Below are 21,040 nucleotides of genomic sequence, written 5' to 3' on the forward strand. Positions count from 1 at the left end.
TGGAAATGTTTGTTGTATTCCACCACTTCAGAGAGCGATGAGTGCGGTCGTCCACCAACACCACATCTGTAATCTGACCTTGAGCCTGATTCCACTGTGTTGCTAAACATTCCTGAAGCGGATGCATTTGCAATCTGGCATATGGGATCAACAGTATGCAAGAGGACATCATCCCTAATAACTGCATGAACACTCGAGCTGGTAATGAGTGTTGCGGTTGAAATCTTTGAATTAGGGTAATCATTGTTTAGATCCTGACTGGATTGGGGGATACTATGGCTTTCTCTTTATTTATAGTAGCCCCTAGATATTGTTGAACTTTGTTTGGTTGTAGGTGGGATTTTGTGTAGTTCACCGTAAACCCTAGCTGGTGCAGCAGTTGAATTGTCTTTTGTGTGTTTTGAAAACATTCTTCTTGTGACGTTGCCTTTATTAGCCAGTCGTCCAAGTAAGGGAAGACATGTATTTGCTGTCTTCTCAGGTGTGCTGCAACCACTGCTAGGCATTTTGTGAACACCCTTGGTGCTGTTATGACTCCAAACGGAAGAACTTTGAATTAATAATGTCTTCCTTCTATTACAAATCTGAGGTATTTTCTGTGAGCTTTGTGAATTGGGATATGAAAGTATGCGTCTTCTAGATCCAGTGTAGAAAGAAAGTCCCCTTTTTTCAGTAAAGGAAGGACTTGTTGAAGCGTGACCATGTGGAAATGTTCTGAGTTTATGTATGCATTGAGAGGTCTGAGGTCTAATATAGGCCTTAGAGATCCGTCCTTTTTGGGAATTAGGAAGTATAGAGAGTATACTCCTGTTCCTTGTTGATGTTGTGGAACCTCTTCTATCGCGTTCTTTTGTAGTAGCGATAGTACCTCCTGTTTTAATAACGTCAAATGATCTTGACTCATTGGACGCTGTCTGGGGGGATGTTTGGTGGGGTAGCAGTGAGTTCTAGGCAATAACCATGTTGGATAATTTGTCTCACCCACCTGTCTGATGTGATGTTTTCCCAGACAGGCAAGAACTGTGATATGCGTCCCCCGACAGGTGTTATATGGTCTAGGGGGAGCTGTATGAAGTCACTGTTTTGGGGGTAGGAGAGTTGCGGTTGTTGTTGTTGTTGTTTCCGCGACCTCTACCTTTGTTGTTGTTGCCTCTGTAACTACCTCTTGAATTACCTCTAGGTGATGTTGGTGTGAAAGAGGTTGATTGTTGGGTTGAGCCTGTATTTTTTGATCCGCCTCTATAGGTGAATCTTCGAAAGGAACCTCTCTGAGATGACTGTTGCAATGCTCCCATTGACTTAGCTGTTTCAGTGTCTTTCTTCATTTTCTCTGCTTGAGCCGAAGAGTGCTTTCCCATCAAAAGGCTGGTTCAATAAAGAAGTTTGTACCTCGTGTTTGAACCCTGAGACTCTAAGCCATGCATGTCTTCTTAACATGATACTGGTGTTTATGGATCTTGCTGCACTGTCTGCTGCGTCTAAGGCGCACTTAATGGAAGTGTTGGTTATTATCTTCCCTTCTTGTATCAGCTGCTCTGCCCTTTTTTGATGTTCCTTAGGGAGATGTGTAATGAGTTTCTCTAACTCATCGTAATGAGCTCTATCATAGCGTGCACGTAGCGCTTGAGTATTTGCTATGCGCCTGCTGTTTGCTGCTTGAGATGCTACTCTTTTACCAGAGGCATCTATTAACTTAGACTCTTTGTCAGGAGGAGGAGCCTCCCCTGTTAGTGAGTTCGCCCTCTTACGAGCATTTGAGACCACTAACGAGTCTAACGGTATCTGGCCCTTAATAAATGCTGGATCTTTTTGGGCTGCCTTATACTTTTTGTCAATTCTTGGGTTTAACACCCTAGCCCTCACAGGATCTTTGAATATTTCTGATGTGTGAGAGAGGAGGCCTTTAAGCATTGGAAGGGTCCCTGGACATTTTTGTGCAGCTGGTAGTGTTTCTAGAAGAACATCTTCTACCTGAGGTTCATTATGTAAATCTACCTTGTGATATTTTGCTGCTCTATTAATCAATTGTGCAAAACCGGAATTATCATCAGGTGGGGAGGGTTTTGAGGGATACAGATCAGGGTCATTATTATTATCTGATACTGCATCATAATCTTCCCATGGGTCTGTGTCCTGTGGGATAGTATTGTTTTCCTCCCCAAGAATGTCCCCATCCCCTGTGTCGCTTTCTACATCTGTTTGAGGTGTAGATGGGCATGGTGTAAAAGGTTTAGGGATAGCTGGTAGAGTATGAGGAAGAGGAGAAGAAGGTGTGTCCATAGGCTGTGGAGAAAGGGGAGGAGTTGTATTTGTCCCCATTGTTCTCTTCTTAGGAGGAGGAGCTTTCCCCTCCAACGGTTGTGTCTTCCTCCTTTTAGGTGGTTTTGCCACCACCTTGCCAGTTTGTGGATCAATAAACAAAGTCTTTTGTTTTGGATCTATGTCCTGCTCCTGTGTCGGTACCGAAGCTTTTGGGTCCGATAGGTGCTTTTGTCCTTGTGTTTCGGTGCTATGTGTTTTCGGCACCGAAAGTTTGCTCGAGTCCGATCTTTTCGGTGTCGAGGGAATCTTCGACGTCGAAACATGTTTCGGTTTCGAACTGGAGTGTTTCGACTTCGAGCTCTCTTTGGTGTGGAGCTTCGGTGTCGACCGTTTGTCGGATCCGACATATAGATGGACCGAGTATTTCAGTTTCGGTGCCGAGCCAGAAGGTGGGGCGTCGGAAACTTTTTTCGGTTGTCTGACCGGGCTCGAAGGCGGGGTCGACACCAATCGGGGTCGGTTTTTTGGTAAGGGGACGTCGTCACTCACGGTTTGATGAACGTCAACTTCTTCAACATCAGACTCGTACGCTTCCGACCCCGATCTGTCCTCATCTTCTTCCTCCTCGGAGTGTTCAACCTCGAACAGTTCTGGGATTGCATTTGACTCCATCCTCGATACCTCATATCTTCGGGCTCGACAGTTTCTAATCGTCGACTCGGAGGAGAAAGCTGCACAGGCTTCACAATCCCTGGATTCGTGGTCCGGTGACAGACAGAGGTTGCACACCTTGAGTAGGTCCTTGTGTGGGAACTTAGCACCACACGATGGATATTTCTTGAATGGAGTCCTTTCCATGGACTCCGGGCTGGACTACGTCGAAAAAGGCCTCACGGTCCCGTCGACGTAGAGTTATAAGTCTTCGGTGTTGGCGTCGAAACCCGTCGAAATGTGAATGAACTCGCGCTCGATGAACAATACCGTCGAATTGGAAAGGAAATACGCGCCGAAATATAACTTTTTCTCGAAGTCGATCCGGAGCGCTTCGATCCTCATCCGAACCCGATGGCGGAAAAAAACAATCTAAGGATGGAGCCGATGCCCATGCACACTATCACCCAAGGGAGGAGTCACCAGCCTAGTGACTACAAAAGAATTCTCCAATAGAAAAACAAGTGCAATCATCCGAGCCCAACACCAGATGGCGATCTATTCATAAATGTACCATCTGCAGCCCATATGCCTCGAACATATAATTTTCCATTTGGAGTAAATTTACACAGTTCACAGTGTAGTCCTGTGTTATATTACTATTTACATTCAATTGTGGAAGGGATCAGTGTCTCTAAAAACAATCTGTAAGCCCTCAGTTCCACTCGACTTACAGGGCTCTCTTGTCTCCTTGTAAACTGGTCCTGCTGAAATTGCACTTGCCCAGGATAGTCATGGATCTAGAACAATTTGGTACTCTGATCGCAGTGAGTGGAGTATATAAAAGCATTTTGTTATTGTATATATCTTTATTGCAGGTAATTGATATACTGTGAACAAAGCTTCAAGGAGTAGTACAGTGCTTTCCAGACATCTGGGGCCGTATTAGAGGTCTGGTCTACTGCCCCAGTCTGTGCAGTGGTGCACACTCAACTTAATGTGCCTGATGCCGTCTGGGACAGTGAGCCCTATTATGGGAAAAAATGGCATCTCTCCAGTGCAAATTTTTAAAAGAGCTGCACAAGCATCAGCAAAAGACCATTGCTTTTCTAGGGTTCTACCTGTAACTCAGCTCCAGGTGTGCATTATCCAGCTGAGTCCATGTTACAAAAACAAAAGAGAAATATGGAGGGTGTGGGGGGGGGGCAGTTAGAGAATGCATACTATGCATCTGTTTTTAATAAGACAAATTTACAGGACAGCGCATCAAAAGAAACCCAGTAGAAAAAAAATATTAGGGAAAACAGACATAAATGGGGAAAAATACAAACAATGTGGGCACAAAAGCAAATACTATCAATAGTAATAAGTTGTTTAAAACATTCAAGAGATTATCACATTTGCCACTAAGCTTTCTCCTTGCTTAAAGCCTCAAAAGGCAAGCAGGTCTCTGACTTTAGCAGTCAGGTTATCATGGGGCGCCCTGAATGGCAATATGTAGCTACTTCTGGTGCCAGAACAGTTGCGCCATGCTGCCACCCACTTAGGCAGATGCATCCCAGCTTCAGGCTGGTCACACCTATAGTGTCTCTTGCCCTAATTCATTCAAAGAGGAATTTGGCAGCAGGGTCATGTGTGATGTATCAAGTCGGTCTAAATATGCTGCTTATAACAAGAGTAGATACAATGAAGATGTATGGGAAAGTGGTAAGAGAAGGTATGGGGTCTTGGAAGTTCTCCCCATTTTTCCTGGTTCATGGTGTGCGAGAAATATATTTTTGACAAGATTTTTTTGCTATAAATGCATTTTATTTTAAATATATTTACAGTTTGAGGCACAGAAGGAGAACAGAGTTTTCTCCAGAATCACATCCAAAAGTTTAGATTCTGCACCGAAAAAGTGATTAGATCTCAGATCTCTGCTATCCACGCTCAGCCATTGCAACAAGGCTGAAAGTTGTAGTCCACTTCAAAATAAACTCACAAATGTGCAGAATGTGTTAACTAAACACTGCTGTGCTGCATAAAACAAATGCCTCCAACACATCTAAATCAAGAAAGATATTGGAGTTTTCTGCATGACATGCATCAGGTGTTCAGCAGGAATTGTAGAAATGTATGTAAAATACACAGAACGTTTAACACTCTCTGGTGCGCTCTGCTAAATCTGATACAATGACTCTTCCACAATCACAAACAATTAGAATACTTTCCAGGATTCAAATTCTCACCTCCTGCTGTCTCGAGTGCCCCATTCTTTTTCCGAAGTTCTGTAACACCATCAACAAATTCTTGGCCACCTTTCTTCACCAATGCATTGCCTGAATAGGAATAATTTTGTATTAGATTTGTATTGCAAATTCAATAATAAATGTGTTTTTCTTTTCAATTTTCCTAGATTTATTATGCCTTGCTGAGAACTGCACAGTAAGATCACAGCTTTTGTAAACATAAAATAGTAACATATATTGTTCGATACTGCTTTCCCATGTACTTTATCTAGTTCTTTCCCATGTACAGTATTTCAGTTGTTATACCATAAAAGGCACAATAACTGAAATACTGTGGTTGGAAACTTTTTGTATAAAGATTTGGTGCTCAAGATACTATATTCTCCCAGAGGTTATGAAACTGCATCATCTTATTTTGTGGTTCTTCAAGTGTTAGATTACGTAATTACTTAATTATCTAATTAAAGACCATTAGTTAATTATACTTTAGTTGGATTTCTTTACAAAAAAATATTCATGCAAGCTTGGGATATGCTTTAAAATTATCTACCTCAATCTACCTCACATATTAAAACAAAGCACTAGCTCCCATAATTTAGGCAAACTTAGGCACAAGGCAAAACTTGTGATTCAGGAGATCCCTCTACAATCTCTGCTTTTAGTTCACATGTGTTTCTCTAAGACTGTAGCATCGTTTAGGTCATGTTGAACATGGGCTCCCTCAACATGCCTCAACCTTACTGGAAGAACTGCTGGGTCTACCTCCCCAGATTCTAGCAAACAACTATCCAGCAATCCACTAGGTTTATATGTACGCACACCCAAAAGTGCTCTGCGGTCTCAGTTGGGTGGCTAGCAATGAAAGTCTTTTCATGGAAACATTATTTATAAATCTAAAATTACATCAGAAACTTTAAGGAACATAATAGCCTCATTTTAGATGGGGCAGGTTGAAATGCAGATCATGTTGTAGGACTACTAATTTGATGTCCTAATTGATTTGAAACCACCCATATGTAGATTCCGCAAGGAAAATGTCTGCCATTCAAGGCGCATGTTCAAAATTCAACCCCAGGCTGTGTCTTACTTTGCAGATCTAACTTCAGCGCTAAACGTAAAAAAACAGAGCATCATCCAAAACCATTTCACATGCACATGATTTCAAAATACACTAAGAGATACCAGCGGCCACCAGTTAAGGACCTGATTGGGAAGGCTAAGCACAGATTTGGAAATATGGTATTCCATAAAATACATGCACATTTCTGATTTGTGAGCAGAGTGTGTAGGGATCATGGTTCGTAGTGCATAGCATTCACATCATTGCAATTATGAGGATGTCTAGTGTAAACACTACCAATATTCTGCAGGTAAATTACAGTCTATCTTTCTAGGTCCTTTATCTTCTCACAGATGTTAACATAAACTTGCTCATGAACCAAGAGCATTCTAGAAACTAGAGGCCTCTAAACACTCTGACTGCATTGGAAATAGTGAGAGGAACAAAAGAAAGATCAGGAAACAAAGGTCCAGGAAAACGTACAAACTTTAATGAATACCGCATTCTAGGAATGAAATGACATGATCATTTAATGCTTTAGATGGGGAGGACCTTGTGCTGGTTATGCTGTTTTACTACAAGAACTATATACAAGCTATGAAAGGGAAGCTTGCCTATTTTGCATCAGCAGACACACAACAACTTTAAGAGTGAGTGGGATACAACACCCTTTAATGGTCAGAAGGCACAGTTTCATTTAGGTACTACAGTATTACTTAGTAAATTGGTTATACACTAAGCTGATGAACTAAGGAAAAAAACTTGAATATTCAACTAAGAGTCAATGTAAAGTGTACACCCATGGCGCTTAAGATTTTCTTCAGCTTTTCATTAACTCATACAACTAAATTTTGCAACATTTAAACTACAATGTTTCCATTAAAGTTTTAAAGTTTAGTAAATCATGCAACGTTCAAACGTTACATGAAAACCTCATCACTTATGGTATGACACAAAACGGACTATAGAAATATTGTGCTACAAGAATATCGTCGCAAAAGTATCGACAACCAGAATATCACGGGAGTAAGTATAAATAATTACCTACAAATGTGTGTGTGTGTGTGTGTGTGTGTGTATGTATAATATATATATATATATACATACATGCATACATACATACATATACACACGCACACACACACACACACACATTCATGGCGGTTGCCACTGATTTGATGAATCTTCCCACAAAAAAAGTTTCATTCGCCTCAGCTCCTTCCTGGAAGCTTTTTCAGAGTGATCTGTCAAGCTGGGGCAGAGAAGAAGGGGAGGAGGTCCCAAAACAACCATAGGAAAATTGAACAGCGCTACAGTCATAATAGCTAATGACACCAAATTTGTTGGAAAGCTAGATTTTTACCCAGGATCTAAAATTACAATTACCTAGCGGTGCAGTACTACAGGTGGAGTACAAAGGCACTACAGAGAGAATCAATGACAAATGAAGCATGCTGATTGGCTGGTCCAACGGAACTAGGAGCAGTCCCATGAGACTAAGCACTGGTATTGGCAGCCCGCAGCATGAAGAGAAATATTGAGGCTGCAATTTTAAGACTCTGTCCCCATGTCCCTAATATTAAAATAATGCAGCATATAAGGGGGCAGGGTGGGGTGAGGTTCTAAAGGGAACCCACCTTTCCCTGGGATCAGAGTACAAAAACATGTTTTTTCATACTGCTGCAGACTTGCTGTACTCTTTAGGGTACCAAAGGAGTACAGAGGAACTATACAGGGAAAAGATTACAATCAAGCCTTCTAATTGGCTGTTTCTGCTGTACTGGGACAGGTCGCGCAGGCAGAACACTGAACACTGTAATTGGTTGGCCTTAACAGGAAGAAAAATATTGCAACTGCCATTTTAGGAGCCTGAACTTGGTGGCTGTGTCCTGAAAAATAAAATAAAACAACATTAAGGAGGTGTGATCTTAGGGAGAGGAACCTTTCTGTCCAAAGTGGAAACAAAATATTTTCTCAAAACACATTGGGTGGGTGTCAATTGGTGATTTCTCTGACTGTGAGAGGTACGTCAGCAATGGGTGGTTGGTTGCTTGCGGGAGAATGGACACAGGGCCACCCTACAGTCCAGGCCCTAAGCCCAAAACCCCCAGATGCATAGATGAAGGCCATGCGCTGCGAGAGTTGGTTGCCATAGGGGGTTGAGAGCCCAAATTCATGCCATGCACCGCCAAAGACTTGGAAGCAGAGTCTGGTCACAGACCAGTCCCTTCACTTAACCCCTCCACCAGGCATGGCTAAAGGCCGTGTACTGCAACAGGTTGGCATAGTTAGGCATGGAGAAACCTTACTTTATGTTAACAAAACCTTGGAAATTAACAGAAAAAAACAAAGGTTAAAGAACATATATAGTCAACATACCAAAATGTGGACTTAAGTATAGCAAACCTATAGTTACTTATGTATATTTACCTTGTCCATATTTCCGTTGTCAATATTTTTGCTGTAATATTTTTGTAGCATGATATATAACACTCGATGTTCTAGAACCATACCAAATCTAAGTAAATATCACTTGGTGGGGGATGATTGTGTCAATTATTTTTTCACTGAAACCGTTTTGTAAAGTTTGCTCAGCCACAGAGCAAAACAGAATTGCTACTGATATGACTTCAGACAGAGAGCAAGACGATCATTCACTATCAGGTAACACATTTATCTGACACTGGTTTTGTATGTGAACACCTCAGTGCTGTTGCAGTTTCGCACAGATTGCTAACATTGGCTCCTGCAATTACTAAGTGGCTCGTAACATAGCATTTTAATGCCAGAGCCATCACCCCAACTACCTATCATTCCGGAAAAAACTGAAGACTCATTTGTTCCCCAAATACTAAAAATCATCTGCTCAACCCTTTCTTCAGCTCTGCCAGTGCATGTGCTACTAGCGCCTTGATCGCCCCCCCCCCCCCCCGCCCCCCCCGGATGATTGTAGCGTTCAATAAAGAAATAAATAAATAAAGATCCAGCATACTGTATGCTTCAATGCTGATTTTTATCTTTGCCGGCATTCAGACTGTACAATAAATTCTGTACTACTGGAACCATATTCAATTGCAGGTGGCACATGGTAGGTGCTTTAACAACTGAATTATCAGCAGTCTATAGTGTAAAGGGAAAATGCCCCACAGAATATTTATTTACATTTTATTTTTCACTTTTTTAATCTAAAAAATACAACTATTGCTTTCGTTTCCAAGAAACACTTTGGGTGTTGGGTAAACTGCTTTTATTCTTTTTTTCCCCGAGCTTGCTTTCATGAACCAGGTCACTGCTTATATTTTGACAGACTGAGCACACAGCGTTATGAAATAGGGCTTCCCTTACCATGCACAATGTTCATAGTCACCGAACAAAAGGAAGGCTCTAGTGTTTGAGGAGCCTTTTTGCTGACAACCTTACACTTTTGTTACTCTCTCAGGAGCACAAGCAGCTTCTCAGTCAGGTGAAGCAAGCTGAGGGTTAATTGGCTTCAATCACAGCATAAGCACAAATATAGTGTTGCAGATTTAGTATCAGCCCGTAATATATCTCTTGGTTAGAGGGAGGAGGATGTAAAGCAAGTTGAGGTTAAGAATTGAAAGCTAAGCATTTGTGGGCTTGCAATCCTTCTTCCAACAGTTACTACCAATAAGAAGCTTGTGTGTTAATCATGTTTACCTTTTCAAGTGGACTTGGAATTTAATCAACTTTCCATCTGCTCCTCCCGAGCAAATCTGAACTTTTAGCCATTAAAATGAACTTTAAAATGTAATTTTGTATTCAATACTGGGCGGCAGGAATACTCTGTGAGTCAGTTGGAAGCGAGTCGGAACGACAGGCCATTTAGGTTCAGACCACAAACATTGTAATCGGGCAGTCGGACTGTAAACTGACCGAGTTGGTCGAAGGGCTCCGACGCAGTCAGGAAGATTTCTTACTGTAGGGCAGAGACTTTACGCCCGTCATCACAATGAACCCTTTATATTCGAATCTACATCCATGCCTCCACGCCTAGCTACTCATGGAGGTTGCCAGATACAAGGGACAGAAGGGATGCCAGTGTGTTAGAAATGCATCAGGGATGGTTAACAGAGGCGATACGTGGTAGCTACTATCAAACATATGCTTCTAATGGAAGCTCTGAGATGACCTCAGAAGCAAGCTACACTTAATTATTAATGCACCGCAGTCTTTTTATATTTATATTCTACAATCCAAATCACTCGCAATAGTCACTTTAGCTGAACTTTTTTCTAAGGCTGCCCACTAAGCTTGTCGGAAATCTATCTCCTAAAAAAATGTCCCAAGACCAATATCTTTTTGTGAAATGGCCGTCTAATAGAATTGGCATATAAATGTAGTCTTCCTTCTGAATTGCTAGGACTGATGGGAACAAGGAAGGTAATGCAAACCCACAAAAAAATCAACATTATGCTGGTGATTCACCCACCATGCATACACACCAAAATTCAGCAGCACCAAACTTTTCATTACCTACTTCCCCACCGGTGTAGAGGTCAGAGTTTGTTGGGTGAACAACAGCATCACTTTCAACCGTGGCAATGTCCGCTTTTGCAACTTGCAACTACAACAGGTAAACAAATGTACATGAAGATGGTTGGATGAGGAATCCACCCAGTTGCTTTACATATTCCTACTGAAGCCGTCGCATGGCCTTAAGCAACGTCAACCTTAGAAGTGGATGCCAACACTGTATTTATAGTACTCTGTGTATGAATGTGTTGAAAGGGGTAGGGAACATGGTTGAAATAACATGTTTGAAAGACATGTAGCCTTCATGAGGGGACAGAGGAAACACAAAACTAGGTCTAAAAATCAAACACCATGATTTGATCTGCAGAGATCTGTTCTGTAGAACCAGCAATGGGATTAACACTCACAAAAGAAAATGGTTTACAAGGCCAAACAAAACAATTAGTTTCTCCATTTTGTCAGCAGCAATAAATTTCCAGATTTTACCTCTCGGTGGGATGCCATTGATCATCTTGGCTGCTCTGTGCAGAAAACGTGCTTACCGATTAAAAACGAAAACCAAACTGTATACTGAGAGATCTAATTTCTGATTATTCATGACTGAGATTCAAAACTGCGCATTTGGGAGGAGAAAAAAATAACAACAATTGAATTAAGCTCAACTTGCTGGGTATTTTTTGTTCTGTTATTTTAGCGGGGAACATTTGTAGCAAGTCTGATCGCTTTCCGATGTGACATTAGTGACGGTGGCAGCAGGAATTTGGCTACATTTCTGAAGTAAAAAAAATCAAAATTCACAGTGCCCCCCTGCTGTAAATGACTGAGCAATCTTTTCATTTTTGGAACTTATAAAAAGGCAATGAATTAGGACTATCAGACAAAAGCAAGCACGCCTTAAATAGTTGTTCCTGAATGCTCCAGAATTTCGGTTCCTTATAAGAGAGCTCACCGGTAATTAGTACACCTACATGTACCCAATCGTGAACTGTTTCGTGTGATTACTTCAACGCCAAAGCTCCACGATCTGCTCTTTAACGAGATCACGGCTTTTGTTAAAATTCTGCTATTTTGCAGGGTACAGGTTTGGTCCAAATCCACAACAAGATGATTAGATCTGTTCTTTCTGCCTCAAAACGATTATTTCTTATTAAATTCACTGCCACTGAATGCAGAAATCCTAATCTGGCCTAAACTCCAACATAATGTATCCACTTCAAGACCGTAAAACTGACATTACTGTTACCTGTTCTTCTGGTATAAAGGGTGTCTTTCATTAAAGCAAAAAAAAGGCAACATTATAAAGTTGTCCTTCAACTACAATTAAACTGCAACTTTTTTTTAATCGCTAATCATTTTTTAAAATAAAATTGGGATCTTTGTTATTATGGTGAAGCCATCTGAGAGTAATCAGCGAAAGAAATTTCTATATGCGTGCCTTTCTGTATATAGGAATATTTTGATGCTTTTCAATATGCTACAGCAAATAGATACACAGCCATATTAAGGAACACTGAAACGTGGAGTGATAAGCGTTGTATGACAGAAACATACAATACGGTATAAGTTAAAGGACAGAGGAGAACAAATGTGGTGAGGTACAGAAACAGCATCAGCGTGATACGGGACAGAAGCTCAAGGGTGAGTGCTGAAGGCAAAATAACAATATTGTGGTTAGAGTCACAGAAGGAACTGCATGGCAAAGTACAAAAGAGCACAGGTGTGCGAAGGGACAGAAAGGAAAGGCAATTTATCACTACCAATGAGTCGAGTGCAGTTAATAAGTTTTGTGTCAAAGGTGATTGTGTATGTAATAGTGGTTCCAGGTTAGCAAGAATGTGCTACATGTGTGAACATGTATATGTTTCGAGCGACTTCATATGGCAGGCTTGTGTGGATTAGGGAACAGTGCAAGTGTGTGTGAGTGTGTGGGTGAGTGAGTGTGTATGTGTGTGTAGTATCCTCTTAGTAGGGATTAGGAACTGTGTTATGCAGAATGGAGACATACCAAATGCAGTCATAGTTTATGTCTAGGTTGTGAAGAGGTGCTTTCTGCATTTTCATGGATGTCAGTTTGTGTGACATGATGTGGTTGTGTCTGGAGCATGGGTACCAGAATGCCTTCTACGGGACTGAGCAAACTCCTGCTCTGTTGCTTTCTGTAGACATTTATTTATAAAGTTTTATATAGCGCAAATGTGATCAAAGCGCTTTACAGCTGTACAGAGTTGCAGGTAAAACAACAATGATAAGCAGGGTACTAATGTAGAATATACGAGCAACAAACCAACAGCAGTTGAGCACAAGCCAACGGAGTGGGAATAGTCAATGGAGGTAGGTGCCGTCAAACAAGGGCATTCATCCACAGGGCTTTCACTTCTTTTTTGAAAGACGTCGTAGAGGGTTAGAAGTTTTCTTTTTCTGGAATTTTTTTAGGTTTTAGCAACAGAGTGGTAGAACTACTAGAAGTTCGGCTCCCACCAGAGAGCTCCAGTTTTTGGGCTAGGTACATCGGGTTGTTGAAGTGAAGGGCCTAATGCGTCATGCACGCAATCTTGAGATCAATCTTAGCCTCCAAAGGCAGACAGTTTAAAGATTTCAGTACCGGCGATACGTGGCTATTTCTTCTGGCACCTGTGATGAGCCTTGCAGCTGAATTCAGGGAAGCCCTGAGCGGAGCCAACTTGTATCTGGGTAGCCCACAGAGTTGCACAGCCATACTCTAGACTGGAGATACTAGAGCTTGCACAGCAGACGTAAGGTCGTCGGGTGGGGGGGGAAGGATTTTATCTTTCGTAGAATAGACATGTGGAAGTTGGCCTCTTTGGTGGCTGTACTAATGTATTCCTGCATGCTCAAATACTTGTCAAGTATAATTCCAAGAGACCTAGCCGAGTCAATAATGTGAGGGGTACAGTTGAGAGCTGTTAAGTGTTTCAAGTAATCAGCGATGATGGCCGTCTTTTGGGTTGGTGCTATCAGGAGGAATTCTGTTTTGGAGGAGTTAAGCTTAAGACGTTGGGTAGTCAGCCAGTGTTGAGTTTTGAGTAAGGTAGAGTTCAGTGATTTGATGTTGTCAGGGGAAGAGATTTTAATGTAAAGTTGGGTGTCATCGGCATACATGTGATACTGAATGTTGGAAGAATTGAGTAAAACCGTAAGAGCCTCCAAGAACAAGTTAAAGAGCGTGGGAGAGAGAGCATATCCCTGAGGAACCCCAAGAGTGGATGGCAAGGAGTTGGAAAGGGAGTGATTTACTTTAAATCTTTGCGTTCTGTTGTTGAGAAAGGAGGCAACCCAATTTAAAACAAGGCCGGAGAGACCCATCCTTCGTTCCAGTAATTCTAGTAGGTTATCATGCTTGATCATACCATAAGTCCAGGAAGATTAGAAGGCATGCATCAGTCCAATCAAGCATTTTTAGGGCGTCATCTACTATACGAGTAATAGCCGTTTCAGTACTATACTGTAAAATGTTGTGTACTGGTACATCCAAGTGAACATCAAGGGATGCATTTGATGTGCTTTTCCTGAAGAGTTCAGGCAATTTACAAAAACATTTGGTGTATTGTGCACAGTGCAGTGAAATGAACTGTGCATGCACCAGTTGTGTAATCAGTAGTTTAAAGCTAGAGAGATATGTTCTGTTTGATCACGCTCAAGAAGTAACCTGACGGCCATGATTTTTACTCATTGGAGTGTGAGGGTTAGGTAAGGTAGCAGTGTTCGGTATAACCAATTTGAGTAATCTATGTTTAAAGTGACTAAAGATCTAACAGTTATGACTCTTTCCAAGAAAGAAAAGCACAGCAGATTGGTAATGATTGCTTATTGTGGGAGAAACATGATTGAAAGATGATAACTGACAGCATTAGTAGGCACCTAGCTTGCCACTTTTGACCAAGTGACACCGTCGCTGCCTGGGTTTTCCCGCAAATTTTTTTCCCAGCAAAAGAAGCCCCACCCACTCATGACCTACCTAATGAAGGCCGCCTTGGTTGCAGGCAGCGTGTCTGCACCTGGACCAAATCCGGCGCCACGAATCCTGGCCCCACATTCATCCAACACAACAACCACAGTCGCCACCAGTGCCAATCAACATCGCCACTACTCATCCACGACCTCAACAACACACTCGACAAATACACTGCTGCCGCGCATCACCCAGCAGTAGGTCCTTTCTCCTGCACCCATTGGGATTTTACCCTTGACACCTCCGACGTCGACACCACCACCTTTAAACAACTGACCCACGCCACCCACGCTTCCCCTCCAACCCCCACACACCAACTGTCCGACATGCTACTCAACGTCCGATCCCTCAGGAAACAGTGCAGCAGATTGGTAATGATTGCTTATTGTGGGAGAAACATGATTGAAAGATGATAACTGACAGCATTAGTAGGCACCTAGCTTGCCACTTTTGACCAAGTGACACCGTCGCTGCCTGGGATTTCCCGCTAATTTTTTTCCCAGCAAAAGAAGCCCCACCCACTCATGACCTACCTAATGAAGGCCGCCTTGGTTGCAGGCAGCGTGTCTGCACCTGGACCACATCCAGCGCCACGAATCCTGGCCCCACATTCATCCAACACAACAACCACAGTCGCCACCAGTGCCAATCAACATCGCCACTACTCATCCACGACCTCAACAACACACTCGACAAATACAGTGCTGCCGCGCATCACCCAGCAGTAGGTCCTTTCTCCTGCACCCATTGGGATTTTACCCTTGACACCTCCGACGTCGACACCACCACCTTTAAACAACTGACCCACGCCACCCACGCTTCCCCTCCAACCCCCACACACCAACTGCCCGACATGCTACTCAACGTCCGATCCCTCAGGAAACAGTGCACTGAAATATGGGCCCTCCTCAACAGCAATAAACCCAACCATCTCATCCTGAGCGTAACATGGTTCAACCCAGCCTGTTTGCCTACAAATCATAGCTCACCATCAAATCACAGATAAACGCGGTTTCCTCCGCCTGCTTCCTCATTCTGTGCATGCTACATAAGATCTTCAAGTGACTACCCCTACACACGAGACACACCATGACACAAGCCTTCATCACCAGCCAACTGGATGACAGCAATGCCTACTAAATAGAGATCGCTGGACACCTTCTACAGAGACTAGAGATCATACAGAACGACACAGCCAGACTCCTCTTCTGCCATCCTTAACAAACCCACATCACAACCAACCTCTGGAAACTCCACTGGCACCCTCTACAGAAGAGATGCCAATTCAAGCTGTTGACCCACGCATACGAGGCTCCACAAAACCAAGGACCCGCCTACAATAACCACTGCATGAACTTCCACCAACCATCGAGAAGTCTAAACTTCCAGAATTCCGAATGGCTCTTAAGACCTGGCTGTTCAAATAAGCCTATGGGGCCCGCAAGCACCTGCATACCCTATTGGGTGATTAGCTGCACTTTATAAATCCCAATTGATTTATTGATTCACCAGAACAAACACACAAAACATGCGGAGGACTAGCAATCATCTACAAAAAATGCAATTGACTGCACCACCTTCACCTCCTCAGACACCAACCTCAAGTAAAACCTCCTCTTGTTAGTACAGACTAAAACGCCATCCTTAAGGGAACAATGGCCTATCATCCCCCAGAGCGGAAATCTGTAACCCCATCACTGACTTCTTGGTATTAAGCTTTATTGTTCAATTACTTAAAATCGTTACAATATACTATTTTTACAAAATAATCTTCCAAAGAAGAGAAAAAAAGAAGAAAAGAAGAAAAAAGGAAAAAAAAAAAGAAGACAAGTTAAAATTATCAGGCAACTTGCTACAAACTGTAGAGAAGTTTAAAACATTAAAAACGATTATCAAAAAATGGCAGTAAAATGCAAGTACATAAAACTTTGTGGAGAGTATTGTTATAGTCTCTCTTGCTTGAAGCCCGGCTGGTTTTGTTTTAGTGACTCAGTTTTCTGTGACAAGGCTGCCCGGATTGCTTCTATGAATTTCCCTAGCCGTGCGGCTATTTGGGGTGTTTTAGAAGAAAAACACAGGTCTGAGACTTCTCTACATCGTACTAGGGCATGAGACCTGCAGATAGGAACAACCAGCTGGTGCCGCTCGCTGACTTCATCACTTCCCTCTCCATCAGATCAACCAACTACATCCTGCTCGCGGACCTCAATTTCTACCTTGAAGACACCACAAATCCACGGCCCTCCTCTGCAGTCTCAGAAAACTTGGACTCACCCAGGCCGCCCAAGGACCAACTCACGGAGTAGTCCACACCTTCAACCCTATATTTTCCTCTTCCAACAACAGGATCACCACCACTCACACGACTCGCTCACATGGTCCGACCACTACACCATACATTTCAAGATACCCGCCGACCAAGACACCCCAGCCAGAAAAACCCAAAGCACCATCGAGACACTGGGGCAAAATATCTGAAGAAAACTGGGCCAATACCCTACAGGAGCACTCACCCAACCACACCGGCAACCTCAATGTTGATACGAAGATATTCAATCAATGGTTCACTGCCTGCGCCAACTGCACCGCTCCCATCAGAAACAAGACCTACAAAAATAACTAACTACCTAGCTGGTACACAAATGACCACAGGCAGTCCAAGAGCCAATACAAACAAACTGAGAGAAAATGGAGACTCAACAAAAATACTGCCACCAGATCCACATACAAAGTTGCACTCAACCTCTAACACCAACTACGAAAAGCAAAGAAAAAGGCCCCAACTCTTAGATTTGAAGCCAGTTCCAACAACAGCAAAAAACTCTTCATCGTCAAGGAGTTCCCCAATCACGCAGCTGCCAATAATGACATCATTCCATCCCATGCATTCTGCAAAGACCTCTCAAACGTCTTTAAAAAGAAAATAGCCAAGATCTTCAACACATTTTACCCACAGCATACCGATACAAACTCATATGACCAGCCAGACATCTCCTTCATCGCCAAACAGGACATAAGCAACTCAAAGCCCCTCTAATGAAAAAGTCAAAAACCAGATGAAAACTATCCACTCAGAGACATGCCCCCACTTTATAAGGTAAGCTGAGAGAACACTGGGGTGTTTTTATGTTCTGAGAAGCCTTGTTTATGAGTATTGTACATACATCTTGACTTGGTTAGTAAGAGATTGTGTTTCTCTCTTTTTTAGATATTTTGGTCCTGAAGTGTCAAACAAATGTGTTGTAAAATGTTGATGATCTTGGTGCACTGTAAATAATTACGGTTCACTTTGCAATTTATGATTGTTATAGCTTTGTGTGCATTAGAAAAGACTGTAGTGAAAACTTTTCACCATTGTTTGGCTGCTTGTTCTTTTTCCCCTTCTTTGATCTTTCCCTTCAAAAACAAAAACTATGGTGGTTTAACATGTTGGGGAATATTTTGTATGTTAGAAGCATTGTATGGGTTATAAATGAGTGTGTATAGACAGTATGGAGTTGTAAAGTTGGTGAGGTGTCTCTGTGGTGATTATATGTACTTGTATAGGTTTTATATTGCATTATAATTTTGATTGAAAAATACAAATGTGGTCCATTCTTTGAAAATAATTTAAAAGAATTTTTAAAAATAAAAATAAAATTGAGAATAGAAATATGTTTGTCAGGTACCTTTGATTTATTTCGTTGGTCCTGTGTTCTAATATGGGTTGAAATGGTTATCAGTATTGGCAATGTTATTTGGTTTGCTGTATATTGGCTCAGCTTTACTGAGTAGAATCAAGACCCTTTGCTGTTGTTTTGTCCCACTTTATATACAACCTTGGAAGAATGATTATCTCCCCTGCGCTCACCGCTATCATCAACATCTCTATAACCACCAACAGCTTCACGGTTTGCTGGAAAGATGCAGACCTTAATGTCCTGTTGAAGAAACCAACAGTGGACACCTAAGGCAGCTGCCGTTTCATTTCGATCCTGCCTTTTTCAGTTAAAGTCATGGAGAAAGCCATCAATACCCAACTTGCAAACCACCTAGAACTCCATCAACTCCTAGATAGCTCTCAATCAGGCTTTTGCACCATCCACAGCAAAGAAGCAGCCCTCACTGCAGCCACCGATGACATCAGAAGCATCCTCGAACGATGAGAAATGGTCGCCCTCATCCTCCTCCATCTCTCCACAATTTTCGATACGGTCTCCCACAAGTCACTCATCAGAACGCTTCAGCATTTGGGTAAATGTGTACTGGCCCTCAAGTGGATAGCCTCCTTTCTAACAGACAGAACTCACAAGTTAGACTTCCCCCATACACCTCTGAACCCAAGAAACTCCTCTGCGGAGTCCCTCAAGGATCGTCGCTTAGCCCAAAACTCTTTAACGTCTAGGTGACATCCCTTGCGGACCTCATCAGAAGCCACGGCATTAACACAGTATCCTACACCGACGAAACACAGCTCATCCTCTCCCTTACCAACTCAACCAGCACAGTGCAATGTCGCTGCTCAAATGAAAAACAACTGACTCCAGCTGAATACAGACAGATTGAAGTGCCAATGTTCGGCAACAACCACTATTCCTGGGACGCCTCTTGGTGGCTCTCCAAGCTTGCAACCCCTCAACCCCTAATCCTGCAGACCATGCCAAGAACCACAGAATCATCCTGGACACCAACCTCTTCATGAGCATGAGCGAGGCCCCAGGGCGGTTATGCGCTATACAAATGCAATTTTTCATTTCATTTTCATTTCATTTCATCACCGTCTACTTATACTTCCACATCCGGCGAGTGCTATGCAAGATCTTCAAGTGGATCTCACTGATCACCAGACGAATGGTCCCCCAGGCTCTAATCACAAGTAAACTGGATTACAGAAACTCCTTCTACATCGGAATCCCAGCTCATGTACTAAGCCAACTCCAAAACCACCCAGAATGCCATCACCAGACTCTTACTGAACATCCCACAAAATACCCACCTCTTCCACACATCAAAATTTTCAACTGGCTCCCAGTCCAGGAAGGATGTAAGTTCAACCTCGACCAACCAACCAGACAGCTTTGATCTGCACCCCAGGCAAACGGACACCTGCCTTGCATCAAGAAGATCAAAAGCGGAGGATGCTCCTTCTCATACCTCGCAGCCAAGACCTGGTACGACATCTCGAAACACCTCATCAAATGCCCACCCAATGGACTTCCAAAGGAACTTCAAGACATGGCTCTTCCAGATGAATCAGGCATGATCTCCTCCTCCTCCCTCTCAGGCCTACCCTACTCCATTCCGGGATGCCCTCGTAGGTGATTAGGTATGCTCTACAAATTCAGATAACATTACATAACACCCCTGAGACTGGTTTATGGCTGCTGTGCAACACTCACTGACCAAATTTCACGAGGTGCGACAGTCCTAAAAATCCATTATGCTCTATAATTGAACCTCACAAAGAAGCATGAACATACCTCCCACACTGGTGTACACCATAAATCGAGGGTCATCATCGCAGGCACTACATCGCAAATCAGTATGTTATTTGTAAGTATTCCCATACTATGTTGGGTGTCACTACTTTGCATTGGACATAACATCACAGGTAGGTATTCAAAAGTAATAATACTGCCTAAAAATGTGTGTTTTAACCTTAAAACATACATATATACACATAATAACACGTATAAATTACAATGAAATCAGTAAAGCGATATAATTAAAAATAAGTATGACAAATGTAAGAATCTCATAGCAACAAAAATCAGGAACAAGAGAAAAGAGTTACACAGATGTCAATGTATTGCTTTCTTAAAATGAATTGCTAACCCATGGTTGTGTGTGTGTATATATGTATATCATAACAACAACGTTTAATTGCACATTTTACTGGTTCTATGTTATATTATGGTGATATCAGTAACAAATAAAAATAATTAAATAATAATATTGGTTTAAAAAGTTTGCCTATTTATACCTATTTTTAATTTCCTCTTCCCCACTGTGGTGAAGGACCCCCTTGTCGTCCGCCCCCCCACCCTCCTTCCCGTCTTCTGTACCCTTATGATCTGATATTTGTTTCTTGTTATTCGTTCGGAACTTAGTCATTCTTCTGCCCCTTTTCCTCCTCCGTCATGTATCAACCATCACATCTATTATCCCTAAGATCTTTGGATTATAGTTCAACATGAACATTTATTTGCATTTATCATGCCGAATTACAGCAGATTTAGCATCAAAATTAGAATACTGAAATCAACATCTCATATATATATTTTTTTTGGCGATGTTTTATTGGAGATACTATTATTGTATGCGGTACTGTTTCAACTCACGGGCAGATGTTATTATATATCTGACAACATTGTGTGTTTACCTTTTTCTTTC

At 42.2% G+C, this 21,040-nt stretch overlaps 1 protein-coding gene across 8 annotated transcripts in view; it reads right to left on the reverse strand.

Moving 5' to 3' along the window:
• MACROH2A1 (macroH2A.1 histone) overlaps positions 1-21,040 on the reverse strand; it is a 198,593-nt gene that overhangs the window by 80,249 nt on the left and 97,304 nt on the right. For 4 of the 8 annotated variants that reach the window (XM_086931512.1, XM_086931510.1, XM_086931511.1 and 1 more), the window contains exons 7-8: positions 10,699-10,789; positions 5,145-5,234 (exon numbers count right to left, since the gene is read on the reverse strand). In XM_086931512.1, coding sequence (XP_086787638.1) covers positions 5,145-5,234; positions 10,699-10,789 — 181 coding nt within the window. The remainder of the gene's footprint in view (positions 1-5,144; positions 5,235-10,698; positions 10,790-21,040) is intronic. The other 4 variants (XM_086931508.1, XM_086931506.1, XM_086931507.1 and 1 more) reach the window with 1 other exon arrangement.

Source organism: Lissotriton vulgaris, chromosome 7 (assembly GCF_964263255.1).
Source record: "Lissotriton vulgaris chromosome 7, aLisVul1.2, whole genome shotgun sequence".
NCBI lineage: Eukaryota > Metazoa > Chordata > Amphibia > Caudata > Salamandridae > Lissotriton > Lissotriton vulgaris.